A 26,291-nucleotide genomic window follows, 5' to 3' on the forward strand; every position below is an offset into this window, starting at 1 on the left:
AAATTCATGTAGACCAGATCAAAAATATGTCTGCTGGTTGAATGTAGCCTATGAGCCTTCTGATTGTGATATTAGTTTTAAATGATAAAATACAGTGGTACCTCAGTTCACAAACTTAATTCTTTCCATGATTCTGGTCACAAACCAAATTAGAGGAGAACCAAATCAAATTTCCCCACAAGGTCAACACTGAACTAACCAGTGAATTTGATTCAGTAAAGACCAAGGTTGATATCCAAAGTGATAATATTATAAGCACAAATAGAGACGTGGAGGAGACCAAAAAAAGAATTAGAACTAGTATAACATTATGTATAGAACAATATACAATAACTAGTAATAATGGAAAGCATCACAGAAAGAGGATCAAGGTAGCTGAGAAAAGAGGGTTTAGGTAGATTTCACTGTAAAGTTTTTGTACCTTTAGAATTTGGGATTAGGCAACTATTAAATGGATATATTAATAGCTATTAAAATGAAGCAAAAACATAAAAACTTCCAATGTGATCCAAGTGCAGAATCCCAGAGATTTAAAAATGTGCTTTGCCCAAATTGTTCATTAGTCTTTCCTATGAGTAAAATTAGAAAGATGATTGCTGAGAAGATGGACTAGGGGATGGGAAATTGGTTGCAAGGCACTGTAATCTTTTTATGTCCTTCTATTGGTTTTTGTGTGTGAAATATATATCACATAATGCATGCTTCACCATTTCCAATGGCATTTAAATACATTAAATTCTTTTTTGTTACCGGGGATTGAAATCAGGACCTTGCATTTGCGAAGCAGGCGCTGTGCCACTGAGCTACATTCCCAGCCCCAAAATACATTAAATTCTGTAACCATCACTACTATACATCTGTAGAGCTTTTTCATGATTCCAAACTGACTCTCCCCACTAAACAATAACTCTCTATTGCCTCCTTTCCCTCTCAGCCCTGAGTACCCACTGCTACTTTCTGGAGTTATGAATTTGACAGATATATGCACTTCATATAAATTGAATCATACAGGGTTTGTTTTTTTGTGTCTGGATTACTTCAATTTGTGTAATATCTTCTTCCACACTCGTCCATGCTTTAGCATGGCTCACAATTCCATTCCATTTTATGTGTTTACAACATTTTATTTATCCATTCTTGCTTTAGTAGACATTTGGGTTATTTCTACCCTTTGGCTATTGTGAATCATGCTGCTTTGAATATGGATGTATAATCTATTCAAGTTCCAGTTTTCAAGTCTTTGCATATACCCAGAAGTAGAATTGGTGTATCAAAAAATAATTCTAAGTTTTTGAGGAAGCACCATACTGTTTTCAATAACATCTACCCCACTTTACATTTCCATAAGCAAATAACAAGGGTTCTAATTTCTCCACATCCAGGACACTAGTACTTCTCTTTTCTTCTTTTTAATGATAGACATCCTGGTAGATGTGAAGTAGTATCCCACTTTAATTTTGATTTGCATTTTCCTTTTAAACATCATTGGCCATTTCATTTTTATCTTTTTTGGATAAATATGTATTTAGATGCTTGCCCATTTTTAATCCGCTCATTTGGGTTTTATATTATTGAGTTACAGGAGTTCTCTATAAATTTTGGATACTAACCACTTCTCAGACATTTGATTTAGTATTTCCTACCATTCTGTAGGTGACTCTGTTGGTACCCTTTGATACATGTAAGTTTTAAATTTTGATAAAGTCCAATTTGTTTGTATTTTCTTTTGTTGCCTGCCTTTGGTGTCACTGTCAAGAAATTGCCAAAGCAATGTTGTTATAAAGCATTCCTCTGTGAGGGCTTTTATCTTCATAATGATGTTATAGGTCAGATAATCACAAAGATTTAGCTACTCCAAGTCATTAAGCTGAAATTCATACTTTCTGAAGATGTGGCCTGGCCAATGGAAGAATTTAGTCTCCCCAAGCCTATAGGAGAGTTGTCCATCTGAAATTAAGTTAATAAAACAATTTAGAATCTCTGCCTATGACTTACATTAATGATGTCAGTGAATTATAATTAAATACTATGGAAAGCAAGTTGGATATTAAGGAGTTTGTTCAGTGCTTTGCTCATATCACTCAGGGCAGTGGACACTGATTTTGAGGGGCAAATTAAGGTAGTTATTATTAGAGAACCGGTTTTTGAACCTCTGATGATTCTACTTAAAATTGACAATTGGTGGTCAATACTTAGTTAGCCTAGCACAGTAAAGGCATCTATTCAGGTGGCTCTGGCCACTGTAACTTGAGTCTCTTAGCTGGAAAATGAGGAGGAAATCTTGATCTTTCCGCAGTTTCATCTCTGTGTACAGTATGAAGTCCTGGAAGCTGCTCAGCTGGCCATAGAGTCCTTGAATGGTGTTGTGGTGGAAGGTATCTGCATCAAGGTAAGGTGGTCAGAGAAGGCTGAAAGCGGCCTTTCAGTCAGATCTGGCCTAGCGCAGCCTGTATCTACAGTGTTCCAAGACATACTGGAAACACTCTAGAAAGGTCCCGGCTTGTAACACTTTCCATTATGGAATGTCTTCAGCCAAGTCTGGCATCTCTTAGCAGTGACCTAAGACTTTCTTTTTTTGTTACAATCACCTTGGGCTGATTGAGTTCTTTATATCCCTTATCACTATTTAGGCCCCACCTGATTTGTTCTAGGTGGTCAACTTTCAGAGGGATCAGACTGTTGGATTTTAAAGTTTTTTGGGCAAGTAAGCAGAATTTCACTGGAGGTGGGAGGCAGTGAACTGAAGAGAATATATTTACATGAAAATATGTTTATATACTTATTAAGTCTAACTATAGTTCTGTGAGGCAATTATCACTAGCTTCCTTACAAATTAAGAAGCTGCAAATGTGCACAGACCTGAGGGTGAAAGCAGTGACTCTACCACTAACATCACCTTTTCTTGGTTAGGTGCAGAGGCCTGTGACAGAGCTTACCCTTGATTGTGACATACTTATGAAAGAGCTAGAACGAGATTCTGAGAACCGAAATACTATTTATGTGTCAGGAGTGAGTGAAGCCTTCAAAGAACACATGTTTCATGAGTGCAGCCACTTCCCAGGCCTGGAAGCTGTGTTCCTGCCTAAAGATCTTGAAAGTGGAAAGCAGAAAAAATATTGTTTCCTGAGTAAGTCTGCCACCCAGTGTGTCCCTGGAGGAGCTTGGGGATGGTGATAACAGAAGTCAGAGAAGAAAAAGGCTTACCAAATAAGCTCTCCTAGGGTGGATGAAGGCAGGAGTCCCTGATCTGGTCCTTCTCCTAGGGCCCTTGCTAGGTTCTAGCTTGCATGGTAATTGGCTTTCTTGGCTCTTAATAACAGAAGATGGGTACATATTCTTGCTTTCAGAATTCAGAACTTTTGGCAGTGCCCAGAGGGCCCTCAACATTCTCACAGGCAAGGATTGGAAGTTGAAAGGCAGGGCGGCCCTAACCCCCAGGCACCTCCACAAATGGCTCAGGGGCTTCTCACCAGAATCAAGAAGGCCTCCAGGGCTTTGAATGATATCTCCTCCTTTGGAGCAGCACATCTTGCAGGTGCGCGTGTGAGTGAATGGGTTTTTTCTGGTTAGAGGGGGAAGGGTGCTGTTGTAGTTTGCTGTCCCTAGACCCTGGACTTGTGTTTCTCGAGATCAGTCAGGAGAGTTCTGCTCAGTGACACTTGACCTTTCAGTTACTTTTTTCCACCCTGTCACCAGTCCTGTGTTGCTATCCACCTTTCTCTAGCCCTGGCCATGTTATTTTCTTTTAGCTCTCTCATTTCTACCCCTCTTATACTTGCTAAAATCTGGGTTTTAGTCTTCAAGGTTGCCTTCAGTGAACTTTGAAAGACTAATGTGGGAGTATGGAGAACTAGATAAATCTTAATTGATCTAATTCAGGGTTTGCCAAAGTGGTACATACACAAGATAAATTTTGGTTATCATAGATGGACTTTTTTTAGTTTTGCTTTCACTTTTATAGTTATAGACTTGTTTTTCTAAGGTCTATTAGAAAAATATTTAGACAAGGTTCAGGAAGTAATTGACTTGGTTTAAAGCAAAATATTAGAGGCACATGTAGAAATAGAGATAGAGTAGTTTAGGCTTGGAAAACCCTGTCCTAATCTCCCATGTTTAGCAGATGAGAAATAGCAGTATGAACCGGTGAGTTCCTTATCCAACATCACAAAGATACTTAATGCAGAAAGATACTTAATGCAGAGGCCAGACTACAGGCCTCATCAGTGATGTGGTTTCCCTAGCTTGGGGCCCATCTGAAGGAAAAGACAGCAGTCGTCCTTCTCTGAGGAGGTCCTGAATCACCCTGCAGCCTTCATTGTGATCTAGCTTTAAAGGACATTTGTCCAGAGCCTTTACTGAGCATCCCAAGGCCTTAGAGCCTGACAGAATGTTGCAGCCCCTCCAAATGTGAGCAGAGGGTGTTTTTGTTAAGTATTGACCCATGGCTTTGATTCCAGACTCTGAAGACAGACCATCCAAAGATAGCAGCCTGGTACTGGGGCCATAAGATTGGAAAGCTCTACCAGAATATGGACCCAGGTACCCTCTGCCTCATTCTGCTCCCAGGTTGCAAAAGGTAAGGACATTGATGGGCTGTTGCTCATGACTCTGGCCCCTAGACTTAAGCTGTTCTTGGAGAAAGGCCTTTTTGTTGGTGTCCAGGGATATAGTGAGGACTTACAGGAGTCATCTCTTAATTCTTAAATCTCTTAGTTCTAAAAGATAGGAATTATGTTCTAATTTTATAATTATATGGTTTTATATTACCACACTACTGATTCCTCAGACAACAGTGAATGCCAGTTTAAAACCAGAGGACTTATATTCTTCATTCTATCTGGGGTAAGAAATAGCTGCTTAACCTCACTTGAGGAAAAAAGGTCAGATATCCTAGGAGGCCCAGGCTTATGCATGATCGGGGTGTACCTCCTGATATCAGGAGTTTATTGCTTGCCTTCCCTTACCCTATCACTACTTTCGTTTACTTTTACTTTTAAGTCGTTTTGTTGATTGTAAATCTCTGATTACTAAAGTAGAACTCTTGGTCTAATTCCAGCTTCCTTTACCTATCTCTAATAGTTGAGACATTTTCCATTATAGGTTTCTAAAATGAGGGATTTGGAGTAAGCCAGTGATTTTCAAACTTTTAAAATAGTAAACCCTTTTCTTTAAAGAAAAAATTGTTGTTAATAGAGCTGGGCACATGCCTATAATCCCAGTGCTCAGGACCTGAGGCAGGAGAATTGCATGTTTGAGGCCAGCCTGGGCTACATAGTGATACTATGTCTCAAAAACCAAAAAAAAAAAGACCTTGAAGTCTGGATCAGATATACATTTCCTGTCATAAAGTCCTTGTAAAGTGCAATTGAGGGTCATTGGTGAGATGGTATACCTGGTGGGTAGCCTGAAGGTATTGCTTTCTCTCGCAGAAACAAGTATTAGATATTTATATTTGGAGGAAAGTTCTTAGATCAATATACTCTGAACAGTCTTATGGGTAAGCTGACAATTAAAAAGTGAAAACAAGCAAAATGTGACCAAAAGTTGCTAATAAAGCTTTTTGTTAAAGAGCCATCACCCTAGATAGCTCCTCAGTGCCAGTGTGTATGGAAGGAGTGGTACAGGGGATTAGTCTTCATGTTCTCCAGTAGAATGTTTACACTGCTGTGCTGTTTTGTAGATAAACTAAAAGGGAGCCAAAAGTACCCTCCTTCTAGAAATAGTATAAATATTCCATAGAAGGTAAAAGCTCAGGAAAGGGAGTATAGGAGTCAGGGAGCAGAAAAGGCTTAGGTTCTAACTGAGGCAAAGATCCTGAGAACAGTAACAATTCAGGAGAATAAGACCCTCTAGAAGCAACTCATCCTGTAGTGAAGAAACCCAGGTTACCTCTTTCTTTTAAAAGTCACACTATGAAAATAAAAACAGAGAATTAGAAAAAAAAAGTCATATGGTAGTTTCTGTCACCATATTGACTAAACTTAGTAGCAGCAGGCATTTTCCTAAGCTGTCAGCAGGTATATTACTGACTTCTCTGGCCTTGCCTGCAGCTTCTCCATGATGCTAGTGGACATTTGGGAAATGAGATACTCAGGAAAAAAGCTAAGCAAAGACAACAGAAGGTATCCTCAGCCAGGGCCCCGACTCAGCTCTTAATCCCTACATTTATGGTAGCTGCTGAAGTTGGAAATAGTAATAATCACTATAATTTATCAAACCTTTAGTAAATAGCAAATATTGTGCTGTGTGTTTTGGGTTGTGGTTGTTAGAGTACCTTTTTGATAAGGAAAGACTAAGTCTCAGCTTAAGCAACTTAAGATCACACAAGTAGCAAGTACAGAGTCAGATGTGAACCTTAATGATCTGACCCCGGAGCCACTCTGCCCTCAAAATTCCACTTTTCCATCCTGAAAGGCTAGTACTTACTAGTTTAAGGTCAGATCTCAGAGTCAGATTCTGTGTTTGTCTTTGCTTATTTCTGCCTGTCTACGTATCCCTTTAACTACTTACACAGAATTTTTTTTTTTGCTTTTGTTTTTTGAGACAGGGTCTCACTATGTAGTTGAAACTGACCTGGAACTCATTATGTAGCCCAGGCTGGTCTCAAAATCACAGCGATCCTCCTGCCTCAGCCTCCCAAGTGCTGGGATGACAGGTGTGCGCCACCACACCTGGCTACTTACACAAATATTCATGACAAAGTGCAGGGAATTAGCAGGTATTGGATGGTTCCTAAATTCTAAGTACTATGGCAGGTGTTTTGCAACATACATTATTAAATAAATATTTTGTAAAGATTTTCAAGTAGTGTTTGGCACATAGTAGGTGCTACAAGTGTTTAAGTAAAATGAACAAAGGACTAAGACTAACAGCAATTTATAAGGACTCTGAGGACACAGTTCCATTCTTGATGTCCTGGTTCTGTCACTAAACAGTTGTATGGCTGGAGCACATTATATATATATTATCTCTAAACCTGTTTATTTGAAATGGAGATGGAAGTTGTTCTTACATTACTAAACTGTTTTGAGGATTAAATGAAACAAGTGCTTAGGGCAATCCTTGGTGTATACTAAGAACTCAGTGGATGTGGAATGTTATTGTCTGTAGTTCTCTTGGAAAGCCTTGTGAAATAGTAATTTATAGTTTCAGTTGAAGAATGAGGATTGGATAAGATACACCTTATATCTCTGAGGTAGCAGAGGCAGAAGTTGAATCAGGCCTCTGGGACTAGTCTGTTCTTTCCACTGAGCCATCTTCACCAGACAGCTTTCCATACACTTGCTTGCCTCTTGCTCTGTGGTAGATACTCATGCTCGAATACTTACTCCTCTATCCTAGGAGTTTATAACCATTCATTCAACCCTATGGATAAAAACTTGTCTTCACTCCTCATTTATCACAGCATTCATGGATCACTCCCTGGCCTAGGACTGATGGGAATAAAAGACGAAGAGGAACGCCCCACCACAGGCATGGGTTTGTGAGTCTGGCCCCTGTTTTCCGCTTGTCATTTCTTATTTCTCATGGGCGGCTGCTAGGCCTCTATCCATCAGTCAGCTTCATGGAAACTCGGTGTACCAGCTAAGAATCTGCCATTTACATGTCATGGACAAATTTTCATTAAATGCCTAAAATTCAAGCATTCATCTTAAGGGAAGAAACCAGTTTTATTTTATTTTTGTCAGTAAGTTTATGTAGCACTCTTATGAAATGGGAATGACTTTTGGATGCAGAAAACAGCTGAATAAGCAGTTTGTTGAAGTTGTAATAGATATTTGAATAAAGCAAATTTCTGTAAGACAGACTGTTTTCTCATTGGCAGGTATCATAAAATTGAGGGGGGAAAGATAGACTGACCTGAAAATCTGCAAGTTCACCCGAGTGGAAGACTTTTAGCTTTTTACCAACCCCAGAAACCTCATTATTCCACATTTGAGAATCCCTCCTTCTTCAGAATGTGGCTGCAGTGCCACCCTTTACCAGTAGGTGCCTCCATCACACCAGCTCTTCCCTGGGGAACTGGAAACTGAACTCTAAAAGCCAGTGCTTTGCCTTTTAACCAGCTAACTGGTAACATTCTGTTGGAAAGGACGGGGAGCACAGGAGTACAATTCCAACACTGGTAGAGATGTAGAGATACTAGCTGTGCTTCAAAAAGGTGAACTAATTTATCATATAGTGTATATATCTCATCAAAAACCTTGCTCCATATTCAGACTTTATAATCTCTAGGATAATAATCACACAAAAATACATCTAAAGGTATCAGAGATTACAGTGGAATTCTAGGTAACTTTTTTTTTTTTTTGGTACCAGGGATAGAACTTGGACCCTTGTGCTTTACGAGGCAGGCAGTGGCACCACTGAGCTAAATCCCCAGCCTCTAGGTAACAATTTTTAAATGTGTGTGCGCACACACATATGCCCAGAGTGCCTAATGTTGAATCAGTTTACTCATTGTTGACTTGAATTACTTAACATCTGCTCTTGGGATAATGATCCTAGGATTCTAGTGATAATAAATGAAATTATGCATATATATAATTATGCACACATATATGCATGCACTATGCATTTTATAATTTGCTGTATGAAGCGGGGGAAGGCTACAGAATAGTATGTATAGTTTGAGTCTAATTTTATAGGAAAAATTTTACAAAGCTATTCTTAGGCTTGGAACTAAACCTAAAAGGCTGTTTCCCAAAATGTTAACAGTACTTCTCTCTGGCTAGTGTGATTGGCAAACTAGGTTTTGCCAAATGCTTGCCTGTGTGTAAGCTGGACTTAAAAGCAGGACATTGCTTTTATGATTAGAAAAACATTTAAAATTCTTCTTAAAATCAACTCTCAAGCCTGGCCATTTAAGGATGTAACAAGATCTGGCCATAAATGGAGCTAGCACTGAAGAACTTGATTTGGGATCAGGACACTGCAATTTGAAGCACCTCTGTCAGAAGTATAGTCTTCTGCCAGCTTCAGCTGCAAGGCCTTGAGAACAACTTGATATTGATGCTGGATTCCTCCCTGCCCAGTTGAGCTTCAGAACTGTGGGAGTTTAGTGTGTACTCTTGAGGCTCGTCCCAAGACAGTGTGTTGGATGTGGGCTGCAGCTTCAGCTCTGTGCCTGGGTATTCTTGGGCAAGTTCCTTACCCTTATGTGCTGTATTAATTTCTTTTTCCACAGCTGTACAAAATAAGGAAATACTTTTACAACCTTGGGAGAACTCATAAGATCTTTTGTGGAAAATGACAGAATTGTGGACTATGTAAGAGTTACTTTCCGTGTCAGAGCCTTTTTCCCCAACTTTACAGTGGGAGAATTTGTACCTCATTCATAAGGTTATTCTAAGAATTAGATTAGGGAAGCCCAGAACAAGTGCTCAATAGATGACAGGTATTTTACTAAGGATCATTTCTAAAGTGCAGAAGCACATTAGAGCTCCCAGAATTTAGAGCACTGTCCTGGCTCCCAAAACTAGCCAAGACCATTTCCTTCTGGGTGGGTGGGGCAGGAGGTTTCCCCAGGGCCCCAACTCCAGATCCCTGCAGAGATGGACCTGGACCACAAGGACTCTGAGGCCTCAGTCTGCACACACTGTTCTTTCAGGCCATGCTCCCACCTTTTGGAAGCCAAAGCTGCCAACTTGGCCTCTTGCAAAACACACATTCCATTCATAAGTGCGTTTTTGCATTTTTCCTCCCACACCCTTCTAGGCAGCCGATGCAGAGCTGCCAAGGCAGCTGCTGGAGAAGTGGTGTCTGGTTTAGGGGGAAAAGCCAACTCTTAAGAGTTCTTACAGAACTCTCGATTCAGGCTTTGAACATATTACTCCCATTTTCTGGCCTCCCTGCCAATCAGTAATGGACACTCGGCCGTGTTCATGTTCATTTCCTTTGTTGCCTTCTTTGTAGTTAACCTCTTCCCTATAAACAGGTTCCACCAATGAATAGAGGTTTGAAAAATTAAAATTACATCTAATCCTACCAGAGTCAATGACTGTCAGTACTTTACAAGTTCCTATCAAACTTTTTCCATCATTAGTCAAAAGCAGTTTTAAATACCCATGTAATATTGGGGGTGTCATGGTTTCTAAAACAAGACCCTGATGCTGACAGTTCCCAAGTGCTGTTGCCAATTATATCCTTGCATATACATAGTTGGCAGTTATTACTCTAGGTTCCTAAAGGAAATTATTGGATTAAAGAGTATTAACATTTACATTCCTTTAACTCCAGAAAGGTTTTTGCTGTTGGCCAGCATGGGTTTAATAATCTGCCAATTTGATAGGTTAAAGAAGTTTTCTTATACATCTAATTCCTGTTTATTTGAATAAGTTTTAAGATTAACATCCAACTTTTTTTTTTCCAGGAGCTTTTTTGCCAATTACTTTTTTCTTCAGTGAGTTGTCCATTTTCTTTTCATATTTTTTGGTGGGAAAACCAAGAACTGTTCCATACTGAAATTTTAAGATCTTAAGGATCAAGAAGTATCCATTTGTCAACTATTGGAAAAAATGTTTCTAGTTTGCTTAAAGGTTCCCCGCCACCATTAAAAGTCTCACTTTGTAGTGCAGGCTGGCTTTGAATTCAAGGCGATCCTCTTGCTTCAGCTTCCTAAGTGTGAGTACAAATGCTGTGATTACAGGCACGCTCCACCATGCCTGGTTTTAGTTTATTCTTTGGTGATTTTTTCCTACTTGATTTTGTTTAGAAAGTCCGGCCTGGTCCAGAGATAAACTTTTAAATACCCACTGGCAAGTTCATATACACCACTTGTGAACTTTATAGTTATGTACCTTCGTGTAAGGAAATTATTTTGGCGTATGGTGACTTTTCCCAAATATTTAATTTTACCTAATTACCTATCATTATTCACCCAATAAAGGAAGACACCTCTCTTTTTTTTTTTTTTTTGGTTTTTTGAGACAGGGTTTCAGTGTAGTTGAGAGTGACCTGGAACTCACTATGTAGCCCATGCTGGTCTCAAACTCACAGCAATCCTCCTGCCTCAACCTCCCGAGTGCTGGGATTACAGGTGTGTGCCACCACGCCCAGCAGATGCCTCTTTTTTATAAGTCTATGTATATACAAAAGCTGGGACCTACATTTCTGTCTCACAATAGTACACTCTTGTAGCTATTTTAATATACTAGCAATGGCTCACGAGTCCTACGAGGATGGGTTATAAGACACCAACAGTTAAAATGCTTTGCTGCTGACTGCATTAGTACTGTATTCCACTAGGACCTCCTCAGTACCTGTAAGCAGAGGCTGTAAGGTCAGAACATTACAAAGAATGCAAAACCCAGTTAGAAATTTATGCCTTTCATAAAATAGGGTGTATCTTCTGAAGTCCAAAGAAAGCAGAGGAAATGAAGTTTAGACAGCTTTCCTGACCCTTCCCAGTCAGATTTAACCCTTTCTAGTCTGGATCTAAACCCAGAGCTACAAGGTTGATTTCCAGGTGATTCTCCAACGCATTTGCTTCCGTAACTTGATAAGACAGGAGGGAAAAGGCTAGGACAGAGTGACTCTTCTGGACCCCTGACTACCTTCATTATATACTGTACTTTCTTGGCAGAAAGTCTCTTCTAGCCAGGCATGGTGGCACATGCCTGTAATACCAGTACTTGGGAGACTAAAGCAGGAGAATCATTGTGAGTTCAAGACCAGCCTGGGCTATATAGTGAGTTCCAGGGCCGTCTGAAGTACATAGTGAGACCCTGTCTCAAAATAAACAAACAAACAAACAAATAAATAAAAAGCCTATTCCACATGCAGTTAAGCTCATTTGTCATTGTGTGAAAGTTGCTTGCCTCTCATCCAATTGAAAATTGGATTTTAGCTATCTATAATTTCTGCAGCACTGTGGCAATAGCTGGAATAGCTTCAGATTTTTATATAACCACCCAAATCTGTATCTTCCACTTTGTTGTACCCCAAATCTGTAAGGCTGGGCTTGCTAACTCAGAAAGGCCAAAGCACAGAAGAAACAAGAACCAAGGTTAATTAGAAATAGTTCCGGAGACCTACTTTTTCAGAGAAAAAATTCACCCCCTATAGTTTCTTTCAGCCTCTACCTTGTTCATAGGGGGAAAAAAAATCCAGTTCATCAAGGAAAGCTTAGAAACTTCTCCTTAGCTAAACAATGTATCCACGACTCCTAAAACCTTTGCAACCAAAAAGAAAAAGCACATCTAACCTTTACCATTGTATTTACTTAATTTTAGGAGATAGCATATACATGAGGTTGGGAATCTTAGGGGAGCCCATCAGGGCCTCCATCCAAGAAATGAGTAAGGTGTCTGGTCAGTAACTTTGCTGAATGTGAACAATAGCTAGATGAAAGACGGTGGAAGGAGGCTAAGGGTTCTACATGATTTACCATATGAGAATCTTCTAGAATGTAAGAGGCAGAGGGGAACCTTAGGGATCATGTTCATCTCTCCCCCTCCCCATTTTGGCACAGAGAGAAGCTGAACCTGTAGGAGGGGTAGTGATGTGAAAGACTGAGCACCTCCATGCCTTAGGTACTTTATATTTTCTTTTAAATCTTTTTTTTGGGGTAGGGGATACCAGGGATCGAACTCAGGACCTTGTGCTTGCATCTTTTAAATCTTAACACAGTGGAAGGGTTCTTTCACTTTACAAATGAGTAAAAGAAAAACATGTTCACTAACTTGCCAATGATCATACAGCAGTGACACCAACAGTTAAAGCTCATTTCCTTTGCCTCAATCACTGCAAACTGATAATCTAAGGGCCATGCACCTAACACAGTGCTCAGATGCACTTTTTCAGTTATTAAAACTACTGAAGTAGTGGCCCCCTAAGGGTTCATTTGATGTTTGCCTACAAGTACTGAGACCCCAAAGGCCACCCATTTAAGTTTGGTCCAAACCAAATACCCATACTTAGAGCCTGGAGACTTTGTACCATCTGGATTATTTTCCAAAGCATAAGAACTGTTTTCCAGTACTGTCAGGTAAACAAAATTTATTAAATCCAACAGCAGGTAACCTTCCAAATAAAAAAAGACATCAGAAGAAAAAAATAACGTAGACATCAAAGACAAATGTGTGTAACAAGTCAATAAAAATATTTAAGGGGCCATTTGGAGAGTGCAACAGTGCAGTGAATACAAACAAAAGTATTAACTTTTGTCAAGTTTGTACAACCTCATGAAATAGACACACTGATCACAAAGTAAGAGGGATCCACAAAGGTGGAGGGTCACATGAGCAGTGGACTCATCACCTCAGCGGCTTAAGGCAGGATACGTGTAGGACCAATCCATCCAAGCCCCATTTGCCTATTGCTTCAAATTCCCTCTTTAAAACCTAGAATCATATTCATTAGTGCAACAGCTAAGAGCAGTTAACCACAGAATAAGGGCCAAAGTCAAAGGGAAGACAGTTCTTCCAGAGTAAATGTATGTGTTTGGGGGTGGGGGAACAGCAGCTGCTGAATGGCTTCCTTTGGCAATGCCCAAGATTTGAAAGTATAGGGAAGGATAGTGGGTGGTGGAAGTAGGTACCCGTGGAGAGCAGGCTGGCAGGAAGAAAGGGAGAATGTGATACCCCAGCACCTGAATTAGAAACAAAACTTGATGGTTCCTCATAGCTATTCCAACCCTCCTGACTTCTGTAAGCAGTGCTGAAGCATCAATTTATTTTGTCTTTAAAAAAGGGGGAAAATCCTGCCAATCTGGACTGACCATGTAGTCCCAGTCCAAAGCCAGATTTGCTGTAATTAAGCCTACCAGGGGAATAAACTCTAAATGGAGGATGGTAGGTTTCCCCTCTATATGACTTTAAAGGGACGGGGAGTAGAGGATCATGTCATGTTCTTAAATGAGTCCCAACTAACACATTCCAATAACGAATAGTCCTTTCAACCATTTAAACAAATACTGCTGGAGTCCTCCAAGGAAGACCTTTGTCAGTTACCAAGATGTTCAAATTCAAGTCTACCAAGGAAGACCTTTGTCAGTTACCAAGATATTCAAGTCATCATTAACCAAATACAACAGACACAAGAAAAGCAGCAAAGCAAGCAACTAAAGGAAAAACAATACAAAATAACAACAAATCCTAACAGCAGCTTTCTCCAAGTCATTATTAACTGTATGGTTCAATCTACTTTTGGGCTCTGCTGCACTGAAGACCCTAAGAAATACAGCAAATCAGTCCAAAATATAGGTGTTTTTGTTTGTAAACGTTTGGACAAGTTTTTATCCCAGTAACTTCCCACCATTGTGTAGTACAATTTGGCATTAGTATACAGTATATGAGGCCATCAAGTGAACTATGGGGTCCCAACACCCTACAGCTTCCAGACCTGAGGACTAAATTTTGGTATCAGCCTCTGGGCCATCAATACTGTTTTAGACTAATACTGTGTGCTTTAATCCTTTCTTCCTTTACAAGGCTGATTTGCACTCTTCTTTGAGAAGTTTTAATGTGTTTATGCCAGCTTGCACCACCAGTGGTACATGCGTGACTATCTCTTCCGTGGTAGGTACAAGGCTCCCAATAGGACAGTCATGCATGTACAGCCTTATCGTGAACATGTTAATACTGAAAATACTGCCTCATAAATTTCAATTGTATTTCTCTGAGCCTGAAAGTTTGGTGAAAACTTGAATCTTCAGCTAACTCTATCTAGAGTTTTTTTCTTCTTTTATAAGAAGGGTACCTGATGGGTTTCTGGGTCCAACTCACACACGTGGGCACATTTGGCAGGATGAGGGGAGAGCTACAGAGGCAACCAAAGCATAACAAAGTGTCGTTACAGGAGGTAAGGTTAAGAACAATACATTCAAATATGGCAAAGATGGGGAAAGTGACTGAAAGAAGCAACACTTCATCTCATACCAGCTTGCTAGTAAACTGCTAAAAAAAAAACAAAAAAACCCCACAGCTCACAAAGCCATTTGCCAAAACTAAGCCATTTGCCGACACATACTCAGCTTGTTACAGGCACTTTGATATTGCAGGTGTTCAAAATGGCATCCACATCTTGCCCTGATCCACATATCACCCCGGAGGAGCAATGCTGAAGGCTTACCAGAAAGGCAAGCATTTGGCCTCCACAGAATTTCTGCTCACTTAAGGAGTTAAACCCTTTTCTAGGTTGAGAGGAACAGGGGTGTTTCACTTCCCAGAAGTGTAAATACAACCCCCCCCCCACATCTCACCTTGGATCTCTTTGCAGAAAAACTGCTTTTCTGTGGTTATGAGTCAAGCACTGGCCCAGACTTACTGCAATTTGAAGTCCTTGCTCAGTATCAGGCCCTCAAACCTAGAAGTAAACTGGACGTAAGTTCCTGTCTGACTGTTCGTTATTCTGGCTTCTCAACAAATGGATCATTTAAAAAAAAAAAAAAATTGAGTGGCTCTTCTAAAACAGTTAAAAAACAAAATCCAGTAACAAAATACAGTCACCAATAAACCTGATGCATGGAATGCATACTTATAGGCTGGAGAAGGAGTCCATTTCCAATTCTTGAAGTCCTCAGTAGCCTCCTCTGACACACTTATCCTTCATTCAACCTCTATTCATTGCAGAATTGGGGAAAGCTAGGAGTTGAACTGGCTGGATGACAAGACAGTGTCTTTAAGAACTCAGTTTGGGTGACTTAACTACAGAAGAACCCATAGAACTTGCTGGGGGCCCTGGACCTTGGGTCTTATTTATTTAGGAAAAAAACAAGACTACTGTGGCCGATTTTAAAGTTACTGAACTCCCCAGCTGGAAGGAACAACTGTCAGGTTTAAAATTAACAACAAAAAAAATCAAATTCAAAGTATGTTTGCCATGAAAAACCATGACTGTCAAAATTCCTTAAATAATCATCTTTGTAAAGATGGGAGCCCAGACTAGTAAGGCTTCTAATGGAAGAACTCAACATGCAATTCTTGCTCAGGTTGAGAAATATACCTGGAAGGGGGCAAATTAGGGGAGGAAATTCCAAAAGTTTAATAGACAAACTCTCAATACCTCAAGAGTATAAATAGTTGTAAGTTTTTATTTAAAAGTTTCCCTTTTTAATCTGTTCCAAAGTGTTGGAAGCTGAACTGTACAATCTCTTGCCACCCACTCTTCCAGTATAGTTTTTTGAATATATAAATATATTCAATTAATATATATATGTATTAAATGGAAAAATAAGCAGACTTACTACTGAGCCAGGTAGAACCAGAATCAGCTTCTCAGGCCCTGGTGGCAGTTTGACCAAAGCTGGCCTTGTAGAGCGAGCACATGGAGGAGTCTGAGGAACTGGGCCCCTCTCCTGTGAGGAAAGGGCTGAGCAAATTCATATTCTCTTATAGTGAAAACGGTCCAGATTCAGATCTGAAAACCTCCATTATGATGTTCCCTGGCATTCTTCTTACACTTTATATATTGAAGGCAGCTCCCTCTTTTATGGCCAGTTTTAGCAGGCAAAGAAAAAGAATATAGATACATATATGTATATATATATATATATATATTTTATATAGGTAAAATATATACATATTTTATATATGTATATATACATATCTGGGGGTAGGGAAAGGACAAGGAGGGTCATGTAAACCTAAACAGTCATCACATTACCCCAAATGAGCCTGACATTAACAAAAAGATAATAAATAACTCCTAGGGGTTAAGTGATAACATGGGTGCAGCAAGAAGGGAAAGGGCACACATTTAACTATTAAATACACTTCGATATTTGTTTGGCAGAGTCCAGACTTCTGCACTTGCCAGACAAGTAAGCTGATGATACTCAAAGGAAAAAAAAAAATTCAAGCAGAGCTCCATACCACAGTTTTCTTTCAAGTTAGCTGGCCGGCAGGCAGAGTTTTCCGACCACTAGGAACAGAAACTTTGGCTCCAAGGCAAATGAAAGAAAAAAATATTTCCACTTAAAACATGAAAATACAGAAACTTCATCAAAGAAAGAAAAATATCAAAGAAGTCTACTTCCAGCAAAACTGAGGTAGCACTGCTTTCTCTGCATTCAATGCTTAAGTGGTTCTCAGTACAACGTGTTCTACAAAAACAACTGCTCACTTGACTGACAGGTGCAGCACGCTGATGGATAAACCCAACATGAAATGCAATAGATCAAAGAAGGAATGAGCAAGAAGTGAGGGAAATAGGGTTTTGGATAAATTAGCTTAAGGGGGTTGTCACCAGACCACAAATGCTCTTGACTGGCGTTGGCTCTCCAAGAGCTCCAAATTGTCTGGGAATTAATGCAACGTGGTTAAGAGTTAACACTGCTACTCAAATCTGTGTAAATCTTTAAAAATAATTATTACAACCTAAATTCAACCATGTAAACAGCACTACACACAGTACAGACCTGCCCTGAAAAACAATATGCAAAACTGAGATCTGGCACTGTATCATTTTGTAATGTTAAGTCAACCTAACAGTCCCACTATCCCCACCCGGCTCTACATTCTTCCCTACCAAAATCAAACAAAAACAAAACAAAATAAAAATAATCTAACTTTGTGCAAGAAATGGCAGGCTTATTCTAGCTGAAGGCAAAAAAAAAAGAAAAGAAAAGAAAAGAAAAGGAACAGCACATGTAGCCAGGTTCCAATATTTTAGAGGTTACCCCCAAAAGAAATAACCAAAATAACCAAAAAATGAAGAAAGTGCCTAAAACATGATACAGCATTTTAGAGCCCTTTCAGATACAAGGCAGAGAAAGGTGTGAAGTAGAAAATATCCGGATCTTCAGTAATTTCCACAAAGGTCCAATTCCTTGCTTGGCTGCAGAGCAGCGGGCAGATCCTTGCTGCTGCTCCGGGACAGAGCCACTAAGTTTGCTCCTCGGGACACAAGCCCTCGGGCCCTGAGCTGAGTGCACCTCTCCCTTCCCCTTCTCTTTTCCTTCGTTCCATTTCCCACTCCACAAAGGTATCAAAGAGACTTGGCCAGGCCTCATCTTCACTGTAGTTGCTGAGGTCAGGACCAATCACCTGAGTGAAGTTAAGGAACATGTTCCAAGTGTCCCGGGAGATGCCCTTGATCCCCGAGGGGTTCTCTGTTAAGAAGTTTAGCCACTGGTCCAACACGGGAGGATTGTTCTGGGTGAAGACTAGTTTCCACAGGGCAATGGCTATTTCTCGATGCAGTGACCGTTGCCCTTCTTCAGAGTCCAGGCCAAACTGAAATGTAAACCGGTAGAGATCCTTGAATTTATCCTCTTGTTTAGCTTCAGTCAAGAGGCTAGGGAACCGTGCACAGATCCCGTCAATGCTGTCTGCACTTATTGCTTTGCAGCCATCGAAAAACTCCTTCCTACAATGGGAAGGAAGGGGCACAATTAATAATTGCATCATTTAGTGAGAGGCAACTGATTACAGAGATTAAGAGCATGGTTCTGATGCCCTCAGGCCTGGACTGGAATTCTACCTCCTCTACTACACAGTCCTATGTCCTGTCTGTCACACAGTGAGAATACCACATTACTGTGTAGGGTTCCGTGAGGCTAAGTTAATAGATACAGTATTAACTCCTAACTGTGTTTGGTACATGGTGGGCAGTTCATAATGTAATGGTTTATTCATTTATTCACTCATCTTCCAAAGCTAAACTCGAGTCTCCTGCTCCGTGGCCTACGGAGTTCTGCTCCGCACAGTGACTAAACTACACTTTCTCCTCCCACTCTGATTCTCCATGCGTTCTTTTTGTATTTTTGGTGATTGCCAAGGGCGTCTTGGAGCCAAAGATTCTTGATGAACTTTGACAAATCCACCACCAGAGATCAGAGTTCTTTTATTAAAAAACAAAAATCACATTACATGTTTTTAACACCTGTACAACTCTTTCAGCCTACAACGTGGTCTCGAGAGGTGTCCTACAAACTGTTCAGCTGGGTCCCAAAAGCAGTTCTTATTCACAACCCTGTGTCCTCTGCAAGCCACACCTTAGAATCACCCCACTGTGCCCTCACCCACAAATAACCTCGACTGGGCATAGGACTGCGAGAGTATGCAGAGCTGCTGACCTAAGAACCAGAAGGAACAAGAGGCTTCATGGAATGACAGAGGCAAACCCCCAGAGGCCACTGTATTGGCACAGTCAGTGCCTTTGCACATGATAGATATATAATAAATACGGAGTGAGAATTCACAAGAAAAAAAAGGGTCTGAAATAGCAGTGGGGCTCAGCAGCAGAGCTTGGCAATATAGCTTATTTTGGACTGTTTCTCATTTAACTTCAGGAAAAGATGATTGGTGCCCAGATATTCACAAGCTGCCTGGTAATGCTACTTCAACTTTGACTTAAAATTTAAGCAAAGGCGCTGTTCTGTTAAAAGAAATGTGCAGTACACATCAGAAACAGGAAGCTTTATAAAAACAAAAGTGCCTGAGCTTGGCCCTGAGATTCTTATTCCATAGGTCTGGTATAGCACCAGGCATGAATTTTTTCAACCTTTAGAGTATTGTGTATGTGGGTGTGGGTGGGTTTTCCTTCTGTATCACAACCACAGCTTGGCTCAGAACATTTAAGCTTTAGAAACACCGGGAAAAACAAAAAACAAAACAAAAAACCCAAAAAAACATGCAAAGCCAAGCCAGTTCTAGCCTTACTGGCACCGCTGTCAATGGTGCTTGCTCTCCTCCACTATTCACCAGCTGACACCATGTATTTGTGACTAACCTGGTGAATTTGCACATGGTAGCAGCCTGGAACTTCCAAGCCAAGAGCAGCACTCGAAATTCCGTGGGGTCGACACACAGATCATTGCAAAAGCGCTCCATGCCTTCCTCCAAAATTGCATCCTCCCGCTCGTCCTTATAGCGCCTGAACAGTTCCTCCAACCTCTGCAAGGAGGACTCCTCAGCATTGGACTTGGACTCCCTCCCAGAGTCTCCCGAGGATGTCGGCAGCTGGCAGGCCTCAGTGGCAGCCTCTGCTTTCTTGGTCCCATTGACAAGAATATCTCCACCTGGCTTGGCACAGGGTGGCACCTGTTCCTCACGGTGGCCTGCCCCTCGCCTACTGTGTGACTTGCTGCCAGAGTCCCGGTCTCCGTTTTTGCTGCCCAGAGTCGATGAGGGATTCTTGCACTTGGTGACACACTGGCCCATGGTGGTGATGGCCTGACTTCTAGAGTGGCCCCCCCTGGGTCAGATGCCTTCGCTGCCACTGGCCCATGTACCTCAACATGCCATCAGCCAGAGGAGCCAGCCAACCTGGAAGGAAATGAGAAAGTGGTCACTCCTGGATAGGGGAGTGGGACATGAGAGCTGACCACTCCACTTCAGTGATCCAGGGTGCCACCGCAGCCCTTCCTTAGCTCCCTCATAAGGCAGCTCTGTAAGTTCCCCATGGAAAAGCAGCAGCTAGGGCACACAGAACCAATAAGGGAAATTCCTAAAATCCTTAAGGTAATATAGGTTACAAAGAGGCTGATTAACGTGCAGAATGCATCGCAGAGTATAGTTCCGACAGAAGCCATCCAGAGGAAAGGTCCTGCCAACTTGCAGAGAAGAAGGTTACATGGATGGATCTGTGTTAAGCTAAAAAGTACAAATATAAGGTTCATCTTCTAGTACCTAATGTTAACACTGATTTTTCTTTTTTTTTAAATTTAATTTTATCCCATTCCCCTCTCGAGCCTCCTTCCCTCCCTATGTACAAAAGCTTTATTTCTATTTTTTCCTTTTATTTTTACTTTTTCCATTGTTCCTTCCTTCCTTTCTCCCTCTCTCCTCCCTTGTTGCCTTCCCATTTGAACACTTTCATCCCATTACTCAACATCCACTCTACATCTTCAGATTTTCTTTTGTAAAAAGAGAATAGGGATTTAGCTCAGTGGCACTGTGCCTCCCCCCTAAGCACAAGGTCCTGAGTGGGATCCCCAGTACCCAAAGAAAGAAAGATGATTAGGATCTGGATGTGGTGGCACATGCCTTAATCCCAGCACTCAGGAGTCTGAGGCAGAAGGATTGCCATGAATTTGGGGCCAGCCTGGGCTACACAGTGACTTCAAGTCCAGCCTGAATTATAGAGCAAGACTCAGAAAACAAAACAAAAAACAAAGATGAATAGAAAGAACAAATGGTCTTATCCAAGACAAATATACAACCTCAAAATGGCCAAAAGGATTTGCAGTTGTGTGGAGACTACACGCAGGGACCTAGCCAAACAGCAAAGTGAAATTCATCTCTCACACCTCCAGATTCCTTCCTGACCCATCCTGTTAATGTCTTTTCTCTGCCCTACTCCACCCACCTGTACACCAAGCCTGTACTCCCAGCAGTTTCCTAATCAAGGAACATTTTCTTTTGTTCTCCCTTCAGGTCCAATGGCAAACCAAGTTCACACTAAATGGGATTGTCCTACAGGACATATAGCCACAGCCTCTCAAAGGGGTGTGTCTTCACTCTAAAAAGGATTGTGTCAGGTGCAGTGGCATAAGCCTGTAATCCTGACTACTGGGAGGCAGAGGTAGAAGGATCAAGAATTTCAGGCCAGCCTGGGCAACTTAGCAAGACCTTGACTCAAAAACCTAAAAAGGGCTGGGGTCTATAACTCAGTAGTAGAGCACTGTGGCATGAAGCTCTGGGTTCAGTCCCCAGTACCACAAAAAGGAGGTGGTTTGCCCCACACAATCTGCAGGAATATATGAAAAGCTCATCCTGGTGATTATGAATTGCTTATTGTAACCAAGAATTTTTTATATGAATTGCTAGAAATTTCTGAGCCACAGAGAAGGTAATTTCTCTGACTATATTGTCTATTCAGGACTTGCTTTCAACTAGTTTACTAGAAAACCCATTTACAATGTAGTTCTTACAAAATGCCAGCTGCTGGAATAATGACAGTCACTGAAATTACACTGTTAATAGAAATGTGGACCAGGAGCCAAAAGTATTGTAGTGAAAGCAGATACCAGACAAAATCAATGTCAGTACCATACGGGCCCTTCTCAGTTCTAGGGAGCTTTCACAGCCCTTCATGATGCAAACGTAAAGCTCTTAAGAGTCTGGCAGTGGGGTAAAGGGTGATTTTTTAAATGAAAGTTTGACACTTTAAGCTCTGCATAAAAAACTCGTTTCCTCCAAATAGTGCCTAGATAAACCAAGAGTTATCTTCAAGACAAATACTCTCCAAAGGTAAGCTCTGAGTGTACACCAAGTTTAAAATAATGCCAGAATCATTCCTGTAGTTACTGGAGGCTCCTATCAGGGTTGTATGTCTCGTTCTCCACCCTCGAGGAGAATGAATGACAAAAAGACTATCTATACATGCCCTCAAAAGATCTTCAGTTTAATTTGGCTTCAAAAACATCTGAAATCTTTAAAAGAGCTTTTGGTGTAAAAACAAGAGGCCCAGTAAGTTGTTTCAAAGTCTTTTCATGCTTTGAAGTATAACTAGGAGGTCATAAGCACAACCTATTCAAATTTCAAAAGGCAAGGGGTTAATTCTTAGAAGACCATCATACAAGGGAAGCAACTGTTTGAGCAGAATTATTTCAAAACAAGAAGGACTGTACCGTGTGGAGGGTCTGGTTTCCAGATTTGTGTTTCTAAAGACTGAAGTGCTGAAAGAAACAAAAGGCCCAAACTTACACAAACCCCACATGCTCACAGACTGGCAAGTCTAATTCCCATGCATGCTGACTCACCAGGGTTTGCTGCTCAGCTCCTGCTGCGGTGGGAGGGTGGGAGGGAGGGAGGCTCGGGTACCCAGTGAAGTAAGAGGTTTTCCTGGCCTCCACCTGACCCACCTACCCCAGACCACTCACCCCATCACCCACTGGACAGATGCTTCATTACAGCAGTTTCTTCAGAAGCCTGGCGCCAAGGACTGCAGGTAAGAACAGATGGGGCTCCCAAAGAGGCCGAAATCCCATTCACCCCACCCACCAGTCCTTCGTGCCAGAGCATCTCTTGATGACCTGACACAGCAGAACCAGCTTTTAACATGCTTGGCAGATGAGAAAAGGAGAGGAAAAATTAATGTTGACAGATGATCGATCAGCAAGTGCCAGAAGGTCTGGTCCTTTCTCCATTCTGATCCCTTTCTTTGAAGTGCCCTCATTCCAATTGTTGAAGCAAAGGGGCGGCCTCCAATCAGGTGAACCTATTTTCAGCTCTGATGATGAGAATGGCCCTTATAACTCTGCTGCCCAGTGGGTTTTGTGTCTACCCCTTTCCCTGGGAAAGAACTTTTGCTCCTAGCACTTTCTCCAATCTCCCAAACAGTGCCTTGCCTGGGTCCCAGAGGCTGGCAACTTCAAGTCATTTAAAGTTGAAGGTCTCCCTGAACTCACTAGTTGTTGGTTACTGGCTGACAATGGTACTTATCAATTATTGAGTATTTGATCTGGTACCAGGCACTTTAGGGACATTAACTCACACAGCCTCACCGCAATGCCATTTAAAGGCATAGAAATTGAGGCTCAATATAAAGTACATTACCCAGGTTCACATAACAACAGAGCCTGGTTATGTCTGGCTCAAGAAACATGACCTCTGTCATTGAGCTCCACTGTGGAGTCCACATCCCGCACAGCACCTTGGTAATGCAGACAAAGGCAGGCTTTGAGGTCAGCAAATCTTAACTATCAGCCACAAGAAAGAGAACGCATGGTCCATGCACAGTGCCCAAGGGTACTCTCTCTACCCATTGCCCTCCTCCAGGGTATGCCAGGCCAGTCAGCCCTACTACCAGGATCCCAATAGGAAGGATGTCCTCGGGTGCTAGAATCAGTCTAGCTACCGTACACTTACTGTGATGTTTTAGTTCACCAACATGGCAACAACTCCATCCCTGAAAGTGAAGCTCAACTCTTGCCATTGGCTTAAGTGTTTGACCCTAAAAACCTGAATTTTCTAAATCCGAATTTTCAAAATGGTACCTGCCTCTAGAGCTGTTGTAGGGATTCAGTCAGGAAATGCAGATAAAGGGTACATGGCACACATCATCTCCCTCACAAAATAGCAGAGTAACGGACAGTCTGATTAGCCTGTTGAGAGCCTCAACTTCTCCCATCTGAACAGTGGGATCCAGGACTATTTCCCCAGGCCCAGACAAGACTCCTCCCCTGCCTTGGGTCACTGCATTTGTTGGGTCTGGTTTAGAAACCATCTCATACCACAGCACTGACCCTTACTCAACAGCACCCCTGCCTGGAAACACCTGAAGGAGCAGATTCTCCAAAGGACAGGATTTCCCTGTAATTGATCCTCAATAAAATCAAGCTGAATATCTGCTCTACCTGGTGAATACTTTAAATTTCTGGTCACATGCTGTCCCTAACCTGAGGTGAGCTTTCTGCCTGTTCCCAACAACTTTCCCTTTCCACTAGTCTAGCTCTGTAGGTCTGCAAAAGACACAATTCCCAGCTTTTTGCTCAGTTACGCTCTTTAATGGAAGTGTCTGCCTGGCCAGTCCTCTTTGTCACTGCAATCTCTCAAGAGATGGCAGTAAAATCAGCTAATCCATAGCTGTTTTCAGAAATAACAGCATTAGTATCAATAAGTATCACTTTATATTGTTAATACATTATGGTAGCTATATATAAACATAACTCTGTGAAGTAACTACCATCAATTACAGGAGAATAAATGGAGGCACATGAGATCAAAAAACCTAGCTAGGAAGGGGAAAAAACAGAAGTACAGAAATTAAAGAGGATGAGTTCAGATAAACCTGTATTTGAATCATGGGGATTGCCCCAACTAACTGTAAATATCAGCAACTCATGCTGCTGTACCTTAAAGGGCAGTTGGGAGATAAATAAGATGGTCATGTAAAATGCTCTGCTCAGTACCTGGTTCACAGAAAGCTCTTAGTGTTAGCCTGGATAATAGTTGTTGTTACTATTGTTATCACAATGTTGGTGACAGAAGCAAGCTTCCCTTTTCCAGGGAAGAGTGCTCTTTTCAGGAGCCAGCCCAGACCTGCCATGTGTTTGTGCAGTGAGTGACTCTGCTCTCCTGCCTCAGGTAAGGGACACAAATGGGTTAGATACAGCCAAGGTCAAGGAGGAGTGGGGAGAAAGGAAAAGAAAAGAAAAAGGGTAAAGGGGGAAACACCCACACACAAACCAGGGAAACCCCTTCTAACCAGTGATAGTTTTGAATGTTTACCTGAAAGAACAAAGAGAGCAACTCTGCCCAGTGCTGCTCTGCTTATGTTGGGTCAAGATCAGCCTACAGCATTCCTTCCTCAGTCTCAGCTCCAGCTGCCTCTACCTCTCCCTCCCTTCTCATCAGCCTCCAGGCTCCCTCTGCCTCCATACCAGCCCAGGATACTGTTCCTGAGGACAGGCTTGGCTGCCTGCCTGGCCCCAAGCCTGGAGCAGGTACTGCTGGGGCCAAAGGGCAAGGCCAGAGGCTGCAGTCCCTGGGGATGTTCCAGGTCCAAGGAGGGATGAAAATGCTGCTCCCATCTCTTGGGCAGTTCCATGATCTGACAACCAGGCAAGTCTCTGGTTAGGGGCTTATTCTCAATTGCTGAGACCAAACTGCCTCTTACAGAACAAACTACCATGAGGGCTAACCCACACTAAGATTCAATGTGAATGGAAACAGGAAAAGGAGAGAGAAGCGCGAACTATTACTATGGAAAAGTAAAGAAGGACCAATGAAGAGAAACTACTATCTGTGGATCCTGGGGCTACACTCGTCATATGCCTCATCATCTTCAAACCTTGCAACAAGCCTGAGAAACAAATTGTTACAGCTCTCCTAGATTATGAAATTGGTATTCCTTAACTTTAAGTATTGGGACTGAGAAATAAAATAAATCTGCCAGGCTTCCCATGGAAAAGTTCCACTGAAAAAGTAGGTCTTATTTTAAGTTCTCAAGTGACCATAGGCCCACAGTGGAAAGGAGAAGGCCAATATGACTGGTCTGTTATTAACATATATTAATAGAAATATTTATAAATCATTGCATACATTTATTAAATAGATTGACATGAACTGTCAAGGAAAATAATGTAATCTTCATTTTAGAGGCAGGAAGTAAGTAGAGTTTAAGGGAGTAGACTGAAGTCACATAGCTAGTCTATAAAGGAAAAGGGATTCAAAAGTCCAGGCAGTCTGACTCTGAACACACTATTCTCCATCTTTGGCTTCACTACTGTTGTCTGCTACAGTGTATGCCATGGTACACCTCTCCCCCTAAGGAATTGATGGTGCCCAAGAAGAAAACTTACAGACACCTAGGTCTGAAACTCTCAGTTACTACGGACACCTAGGTATATTCCAGAGGTACTAAGCAAATGTGCCCAGAGTAAACTCCTGCAGCCTTTGGTT

At 41.5% G+C, this 26,291-nt stretch overlaps 1 protein-coding gene and 1 long non-coding RNA gene across 8 annotated transcripts in view; one reads left to right on the forward strand and one right to left on the reverse strand.

Annotated features, from left to right (window-relative positions):
* Positions 1-1,502: 1,502 nt before the first annotated feature.
* LOC104855768 lies at positions 1,503-7,763 on the forward strand. Of its 2 annotated transcripts, none has more exons than XR_004515237.1 (5): positions 1,503-2,389; positions 2,911-3,127; positions 3,348-3,543; positions 4,458-4,576; positions 7,406-7,763. It is a non-coding gene; the product is annotated as an uncharacterized LOC104855768 (long non-coding RNA). The 2 variants fall into 2 exon arrangements; XR_778474.3 differs by having other exon boundaries at positions 1,995-2,389; positions 3,348-3,535; positions 7,406-7,761.
* Positions 7,764-16,538: 8,775 nt separating this feature from the next.
* Positions 16,539-26,291, reverse strand: part of Dcun1d3 (defective in cullin neddylation 1 domain containing 3) — a 49,717-nt gene continuing 39,964 nt past the window's right edge. For 5 of the 6 annotated variants that reach the window (XM_019206151.2, XM_010614724.2, XM_010614723.2 and 2 more), the window contains exons 2-3: positions 19,675-20,210; positions 16,539-18,309 (exon numbers count right to left, since the gene is read on the reverse strand). In XM_019206151.2, the coding sequence (XP_019061696.1) occupies positions 17,826-18,309; positions 19,675-20,105 (915 nt within the window). In that variant the 5' untranslated portion in view covers positions 20,106-20,210 and the 3' untranslated portion in view covers positions 16,539-17,825. Of the gene's footprint in view, positions 18,310-19,674; positions 20,211-22,516; positions 22,636-26,291 lie in introns of those variants that run through there. The other variant, XM_010614725.2, reaches the window with a different exon arrangement.

The sequence above is a fragment of the Fukomys damarensis genome, unplaced genomic scaffold (genome assembly GCF_012274545.1).
Source record: "Fukomys damarensis isolate Sample0158 unplaced genomic scaffold, DMR_v1.0_HiC HiC_scaffold_34, whole genome shotgun sequence".
Taxonomy (NCBI): Eukaryota; Metazoa; Chordata; class Mammalia; order Rodentia; family Bathyergidae; genus Fukomys; species Fukomys damarensis.